This window comes from Meles meles, chromosome 14, assembly GCF_922984935.1.
Source record: "Meles meles chromosome 14, mMelMel3.1 paternal haplotype, whole genome shotgun sequence".
NCBI lineage: Eukaryota > Metazoa > Chordata > Mammalia > Carnivora > Mustelidae > Meles > Meles meles.
The window spans coordinates 52,138,987-52,154,765 of record NC_060079.1 but is presented as its reverse complement, the minus strand read 5'-3'; the positions used below and the strand labels follow the sequence as shown (position 1 = coordinate 52,154,765).

Here is a 15,779-nt window from a genome sequence, read left to right as displayed (position 1 = left end):
ACTTATTCTAGGCTCCAAGGATACTGAAATGGTAAAGGCACTGACCTCCATGTATTCAGAAACAGGTGGAGGAGAAAGGCATCTGAATAAAACTTTTATGATACATTGCGATACATGATATAAGTAAGACATGAATGATTTGGGAATACCTGAGAAAGTAGAAACAACTTTGAGGGTGTGACAAAGTTTACATGGGAAAAAACTATGCATTCCACTGCAGCACAGTGAAAAGCACTGGATTTGGAGCCAAATACATTTTTTCCCCCCTGACACAGGCAAGTTATCTTACTACATTGAGCCTCAGTTTTCTCATCTGTAAAGTGGGGTTAACAATACTCACCCTCCAGCTCTATGCATAAGAATCTGCAAAAAGCTCCCTTTCCTATCTTAGGCCCTTTTCACCAAAGACTGCGTGTGGCCAGGATGCCTGTTGTTGACTATTTGATGGGAGGAACAGGAGAGATCACTTTTTGTGGGGTTGCATGGGGACAGGGCATCCATTCTGAATGAGAGCCAGGAAAAAAAAAAAAAAACCCACACCTGGGTCAACCATTGTCTCTCTCCCCCTGGGAGTTCATTTGGACAATGGATAGTGTATCTTTTCCCAGCAAAGCCTTTGCATATTTTACTGTCCTTACAAGTTGACTGAAGGACCCGGTCAAATTACATACTTCTTCAGACAGCTTTTCACCATGAGTTTCAACACTGAAACCAACTTGATGATTCTTCAGGGCTCACCCTAATTAAATCACTGAAAAGAGTATTTAAACTTTACACTCGTAAGCTATCTAGGATTCTTTTCCGATAGACAAGCAAAAACTAGATGTTTATGAGTGACACGTGCTTCATTCATACCTAATTTCTGGGGAGCGGTGGAATGCTTTTACCTTTCAATGAGATTTTGTGCCTATTCCCGATGACCGATAAATGGACATTGTGTCCTAAAATAGCCTTAAACCGTCTTAAGTGATGCACATTTGGGAAGGGGTATTGAAACCAAATGTAATTAATGACCCTTTTTAATTCTTTGTGAGTATCAGCATTAGAGCCAAATCAGCCTAGGCAGAGAGCTAAAAATGCCTTTTTGGTCAAGCAGTTGTGGTTATATCCCATAGCGATCAGTCTGGCCCTTTGGATGCTTTGACCGTAAAGTACTGTCCCCATCACTGAGGAGGCAACTGTTAATGAACTAACTGTCCAGATGTCACCACAGGAGGCAGGAGATGGAACGCGCTCCCTGCCCCCACCTGACTGACCCCCACCCCTCCCCACCCCACCCTGCTGGGGGGTGCAGAGGCTTCCCGACCGAACATGACCACGCAGAAACCCCACGGAGAGGGACAGTTTCCCCACACAAGAGTGCTGGCTTGGTTCTTGGGGGCAAGTGACGGAGCACCCAAAGCGTGTGTCCCTTTTTCTTCCAGGAGAGAAACCCTACAAGTGTACCTGGGAAGGCTGCACCTGGAAGTTCGCTCGCTCCGACGAGCTGACAAGGCATTACCGCAAACACACGGGCGTGAAGCCGTTCAAGTGCGCGGACTGTGATCGCAGCTTCTCCCGGTCAGACCACCTGGCCCTGCACCGCCGGAGGCACATGCTGGTGTGAGGAGCGCTTCCCGTCCAGCTGAGCGTAAGAGCTGGGTCTCTTAGCGGCACCCCATTCAGCAGGGCTGAATCCCCTCCACAGTGTTAACGCAAAAGGGCGTCACCATCCCACGATGTCTGAAACCAGAGCAGGAAAAAGAAGGAACCCTTCTCCTTTCGGTCTGAAGGTAACCCCCATCGCGACTGCACGAGAAACGTCTTCACGCTGGCCTGGGAGATCCGTGACAAACGCTGAAGAGACAGGCACTGTTTCCCCGTGCCGTGTACTCTCTGCCGTGTCAAGATGTTTGTAGCTTGTACGTTTTCTGAGCTGTCAGACGTTTTGTTATCGATCCCTTAAAGGTCACCTATCACCAGCCGATGGCTAGAGCAGGACCTTTCAGATTGGGATTCTTCTCCCGCCCCCCCCCACCCTGCCCCCTTCTTTTTACTGAAATTTTAGTTCCTGTCTCAGTAAGCTAGAACACACACATCCAGTCTGTTTCCAGTGAGCAGCATGAAAGTAGAGAAGAAGCAGCCTGTTGGAGAGTTCCATGACCTGAAAAGAAAGGGGCACTCAGGCGGCCCTTGGCAATAGCGCCACCGGCCACTTGTCATTAGGCCATGCCCTGAAGAGAAACCGACATTGAATCTTTCATTTGTTTGTCGTTGATTGTTTCTGTTTTGTTTCGATTCCGTTCTGTTCATCTGTTGGAGCAGAGGGGCAGCGACATTTCAGGTGGAGCGTAGTGCCAGCGTCTGCCCTGGCGTGGACCGGCACCGAGGTGTTCTGTAGTTGAATAGGAAGAGCCTGTCTAAAAAAAAAAACTACTGCCCCACTTCAAATCACAGTGTCCTGTCACCTAGGCATCATCTCTTCCTGCCCCTAGTATTTGATTACAAGGAATCAGGGGGAAGGAAAAAAAAAAAAAAAACGTTCTTAGACGCACTGGCACCAAGGTAAGAGGTGGGGCTGCTGGGGCAAAGTCAGTGAACATGAAAAATCAGACAAAGCAGAGATGGAATAAAGCGCCTCTTGAGGAGAAAAGCAATAATGAATAAAAGGACTTTCCTACAATAACTTCACTGAGGACTCACGTTACCACAATTTTCATACTTACTAAAGGGATTGTAAAAAACACCCCAGTGGTTTAGCAGTCTTGGTTACAGGGACAGCACTGAGGTAATCTTTCTGCTGATTTTGTTGTCCTGCTTGGTCAAGTACCACACTTAAAGATTATGCTCCCCTTTTCTTGTTTGAAAACAGTTATTTGACGAACAGAAAGGCCAAGGAGGCATAGCAGGGAATTAACCCTCGGGTTAAGGGGTCAGTCCTCCTTGGAACCGAGTCAGTGGAAAGGGAGTGCTCCCCGAGGAAAGCCTAACATGGTGCTAGTTTCCTCACTTGGAGAGCCAAGGCTAAGTGACTCTCCATTAGGTTCTTCTATACAGATTTCATTTTCTAAACTGTATCAGACCCCAGGGGTTCTGCGTTGACACAGGCAGGGATGTTGAACCCACTCATTCCGTGCTGAGGGTGAGGGGAGATGACAGTCCCGTCAACCCCCTAAAATTATGAGCCTTTCTTGCAACTAGTGGAGTATACAGTAAACAAAGCAATACATCACCAACAAGCATTCTTTCAGAAAAATTATCATATTTTTTTCCCACTAAAAGCTGTTCTTCTTTCAGCTTTATGTGGCTAAGGGGCTTGGTGACTTTTTCTGTTATTGTTGTTGTCGTTGTTGTTAAGGTTTTTTATAGCTTAGATAGAAAAGTTTGCCAGCATAGACCTTTGCAATGTATTTTAATTACAAACACTTGATTTGGGGAATTGCACAAATTAACCTCACAATATTCCTAGCTCATTTTTAAATGTTTGAACATTCTGAAATAATTTCTGGTGGCAGAACTGTCCTTTTTAGGATCATCCCCTAATTCACAGACTCTTATTCTGACGAAGCAAGGAACGATAAAACATTGAAACAAGGACAATTCGTGTTGGATGGTATTAAAAGGAATTGTTTTAAATGTTCAAGCAACAGCGTAATGATGTTCAGGTCAAATTCTATCTTCAAAACTATGTGCTCTGCATTTTCTGCCAGGTCTGAAAAACTCATCAGGCAATTTCCCTTGAACAAGGGCTTCAAGTCTATTGATAAATAACTTCTTTTGCTACATAATCTATTACCCACCAAGCACTGTTTTTTGTGTGTGGTTTTTTTGTTTTGTTTTGTTTTTTTGGTTTTTTGTTTTTGGGGGGTTTTTTGTTTTGTTTTGTTTTCTTTGGTTTTTTGGTTTTTTACCAACTGGAAGTTTTTTATCTGTACTGTATACAATTCCTACTTCTTATTGCCTGTGACCATTTTGGGTAGAAAAGCATCTCTTGCTGCATTCTAGCATTGGTTTCTGGTCATTGGCGAAGTACACAGAGAGTGGCCAGCACAGCCGAGCCGTCCTCCCTTTTCCTGGTCCTAGAACCTGGCTGGCAGTCAGTAGGTGAATCGCCCAGCTGCAGTGTAGACTTGACTCCATTCTGCCTGCTCTCAGAGGATGGGCCGATCTCTTCTCTGCACAGAGATGTCTTGAGAGTGTCACAGGTAGAAATGGTTTTTAGAATTCATAGAACTGACAGGCAGTGGGAGTTTCCTGAGTGACGGCTTGATTTAAATTTAGCACAGAACTAAATGGGCTGCTCCTCTCTGATCACATAGGAAAGGTTCAGGGAGTGAGCTTTTTCTCCTCACCCTCTGAAAGTGAAAGACTGAGATGGTAAGTTAACCGCTAAAACCTGTCGGCGTTCCGCCATCTCCCAACCCCCCTCCACCCCCTTGACATGCTCGATACTTCTGAAGAGGGATCCAAGCACAAACAGTGAGTGAGTGAGTTGCTGCTCTCACCCCAGGACTGAAACTTCCCCGGGGCTCGTCCTGGAACATAAAAAATTCTCCCTGGTGAGTTTTCTACTAATGTTTCCCCTCGGAAAGGAAAGCGGTTGGGGAGAGAAGGAATTGGGTTTGCAGGTAGGAGTATCTTCAGGCGTGGAGAAACCTCCTCATTTCATCTGGGTCCATTCTAGCCTCTTTTTAAAAAGCACAGTAGTAGATGATGAACACCAGAAAAGGCACAGAATCCACAGGACTTGTCTGTCCCCTAACTAGAAGCATTCTTTGGTTTTAACTCTGGAGCTGTTCAGTTCGCAGTTGGACGTGTGCGCGTGTTTGAGAACTTCTCCACAGACGGCCATGGTGGCTTGAGAAGCTGCAGTAGGCCTGGAGGTCTCTGTGCGTTATAGAGACGAAGTTCAAGGCAGTTAACATTCTTTGAAAAGTTACAGGTTACCCTGAGGTTCTAACAGATTCCCTCCCTGTATTCTGACCTTAAGTTGTTAGGAAGCAGCTTCACGCTTCCCCATCGGCCACCGGCCCCATCCTGTCAGGTATGTGTGGACTCTGGGAAGCCTGCTTGATAGCTTGTCTTAAGTTCTATTAAGGCGTTTAGACTAAACTTATGGCTTTCCCATAAGGAGTATCCTACTGCCTGCCGTCCCTTCGACAAAACACTATAGGACATTTATTTTCAAAAGCAGTGGAGCAATAGTAATACAAACTGCATTTTTAAAAAGAGCACTTTTTATTCACTTGAGAGTTTAAGTGGAAAATAGGAAGAGGATCGTGAGGGGGAAAGAACTTATAAGATGCTACAGTGTTTACAGATGCCAGTTCTAGGTGATTAGAAAGGCCATTCTCCTTGTGGTTGAAATTTGGGATAGCTTATACAAAGATTGTGTTCCCTTTTATACACCTTTTTTTTTTTAACTTCAAATTTTGCCACATGTGTTTTAAACGTAAATATAATTCTGCACTTTGAAATCCGTTCATTCGAACAGTGACATGTATATGGATAAAGATGCAGTATTCCTTATTCTGTACTTTATTTATTATACATACCAAAGCTGCCATTGAATAAATCCGGTGAGGTGAGGCCTTCAGATATACTAACTAATCGCCTTTGTCCTGTTGTTATGACTGCTTAGAAATGTGGCCACGATGTTGTTATAAAGGTGTCCTCACACAGCGAGGACGGACAGAGTTTCAGCGGTGTTCAGAATGCCAGCACCATGACACACTGAGTTTTCACATGAGGGACTGAGCGGGAGAGAATTCCCACGGATCACATTAGGCCCGGGAAGCCTTAAGACTCATAGTCCATAGCCCAGCTTCTGCTGTACACTCACACCTGTACATGGAGGAGGTAAATGGATTCTCTAACTTCATTGCCCAGATCTCTTCCTTCAGTTTTTCCGAGGTAGGCCATCTCATTAAAACTAGTCTTTCAATTTGATTTGGTTTCATCTAGGAAAGGGGTTTGGTAAGTCACGTCTTCCGTATGCGTTTCTGCTTGTCCCCACACTGCGTTCCACTTACCCGTACAGGCACCCCCAACACACACACGCCAGCATACACAGCAGCCAGTGGGCCAGCAAATATCAACAAAGAACTTTTTTTTTTAAAAGAATGAATTTGTAATAATCCATGCTGTCTAGAGATGTAAGTTATTTACCTTATTAGGGAATCAGCTTATGATGCTATATATGACTTTGCCTGCATTTTATAGTTAAGAGGTGTACATAAAAATTTAAAAATGCTATATTTTCACAGCTTCATTATAGAGTAATGTCTGTTTAGCAACCCATGTCCATTGGTACTTTATGCTGAATACTGTGCAGTTGCAATAGAAATTCAGATTTTCGTAAGAAAATGAAATAGGAGGATACTGCATCTTTAAAAAAATAGAGTGAAAATATTTTGCTGTATTCGTAAACATATGTGATAGTGGAAAAGTATTTTCAAACTCGCAAATTTTACAGAGGTTGTAAATAGTTTGATGAAGTATGTTGGGAAAAAAAAAAAGCTTCTAGTTTTCATCACAATAAAAAAAAAAGAAACTTGTTCAGATATGCCTTGTATATCTTACAATTAGCAATATTGCCATGGGAACTCTGTTCTCCTTTGGCAGAGCACATTCCATGTGCTCTGACAAAATGGAGTGGCCACTCGTCTCCGTTTAGCCAGGATGGTTTAAAACACAATGAGGTCATGTTAAGTTGCAAACTACTGATTCCAAATTCAAAATGTCTTTGCCTGGAAAGGGGGAAATAGCTGCATCGGATTTTACTTGTGCTAAAGAGAAGCATCTAGCAATTGTTCTCTTTTCTCCATTGTCTTCCTCCTCAATGAACTTGTTCTTAACTGACTGAGCCACCCAGGCTCCCCTTTTGAACTAGTTCTTGACGAGAACGGAAAACAACAAAACAACGGTGAGGTGTTTATTCTTGTTTAATTGCAGAGGGAATGAAGAGTTTGAAGAGTAGCTACATGTTGACAAGATGAAGAGCTATGGTCATGGCCACATATTAAATGAATCTACACTGGCAATAGGAATAAGCTAATGCCCATTTTCAGAAATGAATTAAAAGCTGAAAGTGCCTGTCAATAGACATTATGACCAATGAGATATTCCTATACTTTTACACAGCAATAAGTCTTCATTACAGTGGGTCTTTTCTCCACACTTGGGAAACACACACACACACACACACACACACAGACTAAATATATGCACATAGTAAACTGAATATGTTCACATAATCACAAAAATTCTTTTGTGATTTTTAAATATTCCTAATCTTGTTTATGTTAGTATTTCTTAATTTAATCTTACTTACAGAACATAAGAATGCAAATCTGAATGTTAAGGTTCTCTTCAACATACATTCTGGCATATGGCAATTATAATTTTCAGATTAAAAACTTCACGGATTTACCCCAAACGTGCAAAGCACTGTGTGTGGCTCAAAAAAGTATTGCTCAGTTAACAAAAGCCTGATTTATTTAGAGTAAAACACTAGAGAGATTTGTTTGTTCTACTTTGTTCTGTCCACTGATATCAAAGGCACAGATTCATCTTTACGTTTCTTCATTTCCTTTTCCCCTAGTATTTGCTGTTATCATACAAGAACCATTTTGGAATGAATATCCACACTATCATTTCTCCCCTAAAAAGTCTACTGAAGACTGCTGACACTTAGTCAGCCTAGCTTTAACCAAGATTTGGAGTTGGTCTGGGAAATTACCAGAGTTCCGTTCAGAACTTCCTGACTTTTTCCCATAATTATTTTACTTCTAGAAGTGGAGTCATGAATAGAAATATACAATGCGATTATACGAATAGACAAGAACCCTGGAAATTGTCCAGCCTTACCATCTCAGAGCACAAATCCACCCAAACAAGCTATTGAGGGCTATCAGTCAAATTACATTCTTTCAGAGCCAAACATTTGGTAAAAGCAATTTTAAAAAGTCTAACTGTGATTAAACACTCAGGCTTTAGACAGTGAAGACCACTGCGATAGGCAGTGATCTACTTACCTCTCCAGAACCAGACCACAGGTCTAGGAAATCATCAACCGTTTGCTCCTCTAAGTTTCAGAAAGAATGAAAAGGAGAAGGAAATGTGTCAGGATAGGGTGTCAAAGAACAAATGAAATGTCAAAGGAAAGGGTCTGGGTTCTTTAATCTCCCCGAAGTCAGGTCTTCTGATTGGGCTCTTTTCTGCAAGGTGTCCAGAAGTGCCAAGTGAGAAGGTCCAAATTTCAGCAAACCCTGCAAACAATAGCTCCTCTTTCTTAAAGCCTTACTCTACACCAAGCATTCACCTAGACCACTTTTGGACACACTAACCCATAGACAGGTCTGTATTTCATGGTTGGGAAATGGAAGCACAGAGAGAGTTGGCTGAGTCGCCGGCAAACACAGAAACCCTGAACAGCAGAGTGGGAAGGTGAAGCCACGTACTTCTGGCTCTGCGGCCGGGGTTCTTTCCCCTGCACCACACTGCACGTGCCTTCCCAGCAGCCACGTTGTCCTGTTTCTCACTGAAGTTGTTTTATGGCCGGGTAGTCCTATTTTCTGAGTACAAGACAGTACATGATAAGACAGTGGTAGGTCAGATTTGAAATCGGTCCTTTCCTGGAAAGTCATGCATGAAGGATCATTGTAAACAAACAACAATGACCAGTCTCCCTGAACCTGTCACTTTCCTCCCAAATGTTTGACCTAGAGATCCCAAATCATGAACACTCTCCCTTAGTGAGTGGCATGTTGGCCACAGTGGGTCTTCTCCATTCAACGTATTTCTCTGTAGGCATGGTAAAAACCTTTCCACCTGCAGACCTTCTAGAATCTGCTCAAATTGCATTTCAAGTCTTCACCTCCCTCGAACGCATAGTTACTGACAGAGCCCACTCTTGGCGGCTGTTTTGGGGTGGCAATCACAACCATTTAGATACTGAGCAATGAGAGAGAACGGAGAATGCCTTTTTCGGTTTCTCACCTGACGGTACCACCTCAGAATGTTTTAAATAGTCTTACGGATAATTTGTTTATAGTATTGTTGTTAGTTTAATTGAATTTTGTGTAAGAAGCTGTCCAACATCAGAGGAGTCAACCCCCACCCCTTTTCGGTATTACAAGGTCCCTGACACTATTGATTCATGGAAATACTAATGGGCTTAGAAAACATCAAGAGAATGTCATTTCTCATGGTGTTTCTTTCTTCTGAAAAGGAATCTCCTGAATTATGATCTTTCTCCCTGCTCCTAGGCTGAGGGAAGAGATAAAACCTGTATAAACAAATTCCCTTCTGTGCTGAGAGCAAGTGTTCTGTGTGCACGAGCCGCTGCAGGAAGGGACTCTCTTCCCCATTAATTGGGTTTCACAAGCAACAGTTTCTCAACAACCAAACCACAACTTGAAGGGAGTTGAAAGAGGTGGATAGTGGCAATAGTCACATCAGGACTTTGTTTTTCTTTCTGGGTTTCATCTCTAGAAATTGTAAATGTTTGAGACCACAGAGTCTGCCCTTTGTGCAAAGCAAGAACCAGGGATTGAGTGAACACTATCTTGCTTTTTCCAAAGTGGGCCCACCAAGACTTTCACAGAGATTCATTTTTGGGGAGAAATGAGGGTGAAGAGGAGGATAGGATTTGGGTCAAATTCTAGTCAAAGTACTCAAGTATTCAAAAAGTAAGACATTTTAGGGACACACTAACATCTTCCCTTTGCTAATTTCAGGCTCCAAAGATACAGCATAAAACATTAAAAAGAAATGTTTTTGCCCTACATGTGTTTCTAGTTTTCTCATTGCAGGATTTTGTAATTATATCCAGACAGCAATATACATTTTGTTCCTCAAACTTCATTACGTTGGATGGGTATTGTTGAACTGGGGCACTGGTGCCTATATTCAAGGCTCTTTCCTATCAACTTGTCTGTCTGCAATTTGTTGTGTTTAAAAATCCATTTTTTAAAAAATCACCATTTCCCCCCACCCCCGCCCACCGCCCATGGAATGGTGGCTGTATTGTTTTGTCCGTGTCTATGTGGGACACATTGCATCATTGGCAAACCAACTCTCTGTGGATGCGAGATCACTACTTCCAAAACCAGCTTGAAAACATCGTCTTATGTATTATGTCATCCTACATAATGCAATTATGTGTATCATAACATGCTCATTTAAAAAAAAAAAAGAAACCAGCAGATTCGTGTTTGTCCATTGAAGAATGTACTCAGAACTTTCTGTGTTGTGAAACGATGAGAACAGACCACCTTTAAGATACCCACCTGCCACTTAAAATGACTTAGTTATAATTAGTAGTAGTCTAGACGCTGCTCTTGGCGTGGGGGGGTCAGTTCAGACGTCATGTTCTTCTGAATAAATCTCTCACTCGTATTTGGAAAAAAAAAAACAGATGGGAATAAAGAAAAATAGCATCTTTGGCCAAATCAAGCAGGTATCTTTTTTCCTTTTCCTTGACACTTCGCTCATTATACATGATGACTGGATCCCAAGATCCATCTGTGGAAAAATACAAAAACGTCCTTTAGTTTACAAAACAGTTATTCTAGGCTCGAAAGCCTCTGAACAGCAAATCAAATAGATGTGCTGCGTCTCATTCACTTAACAGATATAATTTCACGGAAGACTCTTGGGTCTCTGACCCCAGAGAGTTAGAATGCCCACAGGAGGTCCTACACATTAAAGGACACCACCCCCACCCCCCCACCTCAGTGATGCTGGCAAGCAAAGGTGTTCATTTCTTAGATCTTCATTTGGTTTTCTGTTCAGAGTTTTAATTGCAAATGAATTTATTTCTCCAGCTTATCTAAAGATCTAATTTCCCAATAGTTTCCTCTGCATTTATATACTCTGTAGTGTTTAGGCAACCCCTGTTATAAGTTTATTAATATTATGTAAGTGTTGTTCTTGTATTTATGTATAGTGTATGTATTGTAAATATACTCAGAGCTTTTTTCCTTTAACTGTAAAATGGTGATTTTCTTTTTTTTTCTTTTTTTTTTTTTTTTTTTTTTTTTTTTTTGCCCTATGATGATGTAAAGGGAGACCCTCCTAATGAGATTCTCTCAGAGGATGATTATTCCAGTCTATTCTCAGAGATTTAAATGAACAAGTGTTATCGTTTTTAATGGTGTCTCAGACATATTCTGTTGGTGCATTGCTTTTCTGTATTCAACTTTCCTATGAATTGAGCTGTGAACCGAAATAGAGTTTAAACCTTAACTGTATGCATTTGTATAATTATCTGAATGAAGGCATGAAGGTTAAATAAAGCATTTTGTATGGAACAAAACTCCCTAATTATTACTAAGGCTGACTCAGACACTTTGGAAGTCATAGTTATTAACCATTCTAATTAAACCTTTGTTATGAAAAGTTTTACCACTTGTGTATAGTGATTTGAAGTACAGAATGAGATACAGTGTGTACCCAAAAATGAACAGGGTTGTTTTTTTTTTTTTCTCATAACAACGAGCACCTGAAGAAGGATTCCTAACTTTTATTTTACTGAATATAAAACTAAAAAGTGGTCCAGAGACTGTCTTTTTTCCATTGTATATTTTTTCCTGTTTTGTCAAAGATTGTTTGACCATAGAGTTGAGGGTTCATATCTGGGCTCTCCACTCTGTTCCACTGGTCAATGTGTCTGTTTTTATACCAGTACCACACTGTCTTGGTGATCACAGCTTTGTAGTAAAGCTTGAAATCGGGTAACATGATGCCGCCAGTTTTGTTTTTGTTTTTCAACATTTCCTTAGCAATTCGGGGTCTCTTCTGATTCCATACAAATTTTAGGATTATTTGCTCCAGCTCTTTGAAAAATACCGGTGGAATTTTGATTGGAATGGCATTAAAAGTATAGATTGCTCTAGGCAGTATAGACATAACAAAGAACACGGTGGACATGGGGAGATGGAGAGGAGAGGGAGTTGAGGGAAACTGGAAGGGGAGATGAATCATGAGAGACTATGGACTCTGAAAAACAACCAGAGGGTTTTGAAGGGGCGGGGGGGAGGGGGTGTTGGGGGGGGCTGTGGGAGGTTGAGGAACCAGGTGGTGGGTAATAGGGCGGGCATGTACTGCATGGAGCACTGGGTGTGGTGCAAAAACAATGAATACTGTTACGCTGAAAATAAAAAAATAAAAAGGAAAGAAAAAAAAAGTCCTGAAATATGAAGTGATATGAAAAAGTTACACCTTTCAAAGCCGAAAATGGAATCTCTATAATTGAATGAATTATTTTTTTCAGATTTGGTGTATCATCTAAGTACAGAATGATCCATCTAGCACATGCCAAAGCTAATTTCTGTATATTTTTAAGAACACTGGATTATGAGGCTTTGAAATAAGACCATTAATGAGTAGAAAATCTTCTGAATAATTGCTAAAATAAGCACTTGAAGAATCTATGTAAGTATCTCTCTGCATGGTGTCCTTCCATTGGAGATCTACAAGAAAAATCCATTCCACAATGAGAATGCTAGTCAATATTACTAACAGTTATACAGAAAGGTGATAGATGATAGTTAAAATAGTAATAATAAAATAAAACTTCGTAGGTGCAGGACAGTATTCTAAGCATTATATTTATTCCTTTTTATTCATTATGAAAGTTCTGAGTTAGGTTCTGTTATTATCTTAATTTTTACAGAAAAACAGTGAGACACTGAGTTTAGGCAATTGTTCCAGTCAGTCTGGTTGCAGGATTGGTGTCCTTAGCCACTAAGGGGCTATGGGTCACGGGGCTGGAGACAGGGTGGAAGGTGGGGAGCCGGGGCCGAGATGGGAGAGAGAGAATTAAGAGCATTCAGTATCATAGAAGCATTCAACAAATACCTTTGATTATATATGTACATACAAATATAAAAAAAACAACAACAACAAAATACTCAAACTCCACAAACCAGAGTAATTTAATAACTCGTAAAAATCAGAGACTGAAATCATTTGGGGCTCACTTTATTACTGACAGAAACCCATTTCCAAATGAACGTAGAGTTCTATAAAGTCGCTCTGTTCCACTCAAAGACACTGTGTGTGGAGAGAGCCACGGGGGAGTGCGGTCCCACCCCATCCCCATCCAAACAGGCTTCTTTGGTATCAGGAGGGAGATTCCCGTGCCTTGTTCCTCCGACTTTCCCAAAACTGGCTGTTCTGAGCACTCTGAAGGGGTCTCCCCCAGTCAGAACTTTGCTGATACTTCCATGGTGATCACAGTCCCAACTCGGCAAAAGAAATCACTCACTAAAAGACTATAAGATTTTTTTGAAAATTGAGGCTATAAACCATAAGTGCATTTTTGCTAAATTATTTGTGAAGATTTTAGCTACGCCATGTTAGAAATACTCCACTAAGGCAGAGTCTAATAAATTAGAGATCTGTCTTGTTCTACACTGTGGTGAATGAAGCATGGTAGTAACTTGTAAGGCTGAACCTAATTCATTCAATTACTTCATTTTGGGTATGACTTTGTAACAAAACAGTAAGTTCAACGTTATATTTATGTCTTTGACCTGATTTTCCAAAAGTCCGCTTTAGGCTGGCTAACAGTCAAACCAACTCCCTAGTTACATTTTTTGTTTGTTTTTTCAGTTCATCCCAGGAAACTTTATCATAAGGATAGACCAATGAGACAAATCTCATGGAAGAAATCACATGATACTGTTTGACTCTCAAGGTAACCTCTTTGTTAATATTTCTTTTCTCGAGTGATTCCTGGATACTTCCACAATAGGTGGAATTAAATGGGTGCTAGATAATTCTGTATCTTCCTCAGTCCTCTCCCTTACTCTGGGTGTTTCATCACAGCTAAGATTTCTAGTCCAAGTCTTGATTTCATTGTTTCTTACTCTCTGCAATATAACGACTGCAAAACAACAACATGAAATGGTTAAAAGTACAGAAATGGCAATGTGCTTAGGATTGAATACCTTGGGGCTTTATCAAAGAAGAAAAAATATATTAGTGCTAGAACAAAATCATGCTCCCTAAAAAATGATTTTAGTCCCAGGTGGCCACTGATGGTTTTCATACCATATAGTGCATTGTCTTCCCACCAAAGTTGCACGGTTTCTTTCTACACAATGAATTCCTTGTACTTTGTCTGACTGCTGTCTGGATTTAATATATTTCTCTCCCAACAGTGTAATAAGTGTAATTTACATCACTTCCTGTTTAGTCTAAATTCACCAATGAACGCCTACACAGCTCATACACTTGAGTGATTATCTATTTCTGAAATAAATTGCATTTTCCCTGTACAGGAACATTTTTTACATGATCTTTTTCTTTTACAGTTTCACTGTGTGAAACTGCGTGTGTGTGTGTGTGTGTGAGAGAGAGAGAGAGAGAGAGAGAGAAACTGTTTTATGAGCCCATGATGACATCAGCAACATTAGACTCCAGCAGGTATGCTAAAAACAGGTTCACTCAGGAATGTCCCGAAATTGCTTAAACATATGGATAGCCATCATGATGCCCCCTTTTGTTATAGCTACAGTTCATGTGAATATTTTGGAATCCATTACCCTGGAGAGGATTGCAAATCTGTGCCATGAGCTACAGTGATATCCATGTCCCTTGGAGCTTTCAGACTGTACCAAAGACTCGGGTCAGTTCCAGCATCTGGAGAGTGGCCTTGCTGCTGCCCCAGACTCCTCCGAACACTTAAGCTTGATCATAGCCCAGGTTCGGGAGGTAGATGCGGTCCTGAGGGTTAACGTGGTTGATCATCCTCACGGCCCTTTAAGCTGACATTAATGTGGCCGGTACATTCTGTGGCTGATCTAGGGTCTCTGGAGCCTACTTCACCTCTCGTTGCTGATCTGGGGCCATTGATTTGTAATATGTTTGACGTGAATTCACATAGTCACTCGGGCAATGATCGTTGGTTCCTTGGTTGGTAATATATAGAACAACATTCTGTAGCTAAAGTGAACATTGAAGTTAGAGTCAATATATCTACAATAGGGGGAGCGGTTGGGAAATTTCATGGTTTATTTGTTCAGACACTCATGCATGACACATCAATGTTATTATGTTTACTAGGAACAATTTTTACATGCATAAAATAAGGAAAAGCACATATTTGAGTTATTAGTCTGTGTAGGTATTATACTAATTAAGATATAAAATTTGTACCTAAGACATAATCTCTAACCACAAGTAGGTTACATCCTACTAGGGTAGATAAATACATGATTTCTATAGTAGAAAATATAAATGAGGGGCACCTGGGTGGCTCAGTTGGTTAAGTGTCTGCCTTCTACTTAGGTCATGATCTCAGGGTCCTGGGATCCAGCTCCTGGGATCCAGCTCCCCATTAGGCTCCCTGCTTCTCCCTCTCCTGCTCCCCCTACTTATGGTCTCTCTCTCTCTGTGTGTCAAATAAATAAAATCTTTAAAAAGAAAGAAGGGGGGTGAAGGAAGGGAAGGGAAGGGAAAGAAAGGGAAGGGAAAGGAAAAGAAAAAAAGGAAAAAGGAAGGGAAGGGAAGGGAAATGGATTAGCACCACTAACACTGGCTACAGTGTCCTGGAAGTCTAGATGTAGACAGAATCTTTTCCATAATACAGGCAATCAGCTGGGCCTCCATGTTCCCTGAGATCTATATAGCACGTGGTTGCTCCAGTCCCTAATTCCATAACCAAGCCCTCCCCGAGATTTCTGTGAACTTTGAGGGTATATGCAACACTGGGAGGAAAGGAGGCAAGGCTGCTTGCATTGTCACAATCAACTCCAACTCTTGCTTTTGGGATCATTTTAAGGTCTGTC

The 15,779-nt window shown here is 41.3% G+C and overlaps 1 protein-coding gene across 7 annotated transcripts in view; it reads left to right on the top strand.

Annotated features, from left to right (window-relative positions):
- KLF12 (Kruppel like factor 12) overlaps positions 1-11,412 on the top strand; it is a 436,995-nt gene extending 425,583 nt beyond the window's left edge. For all 7 annotated transcript variants that reach the window (XM_045978049.1, XM_045978044.1, XM_045978050.1 and 4 more), the window contains one exon: positions 1,425-11,412. In XM_045978049.1, the coding sequence (XP_045834005.1) occupies positions 1,425-1,606 (182 nt within the window). In that variant the 3' untranslated portion in view covers positions 1,607-11,412. The remainder of the gene's footprint in view (positions 1-1,424) is intronic.
- Positions 11,413-15,779: the final 4,367 nt, after the last annotated feature.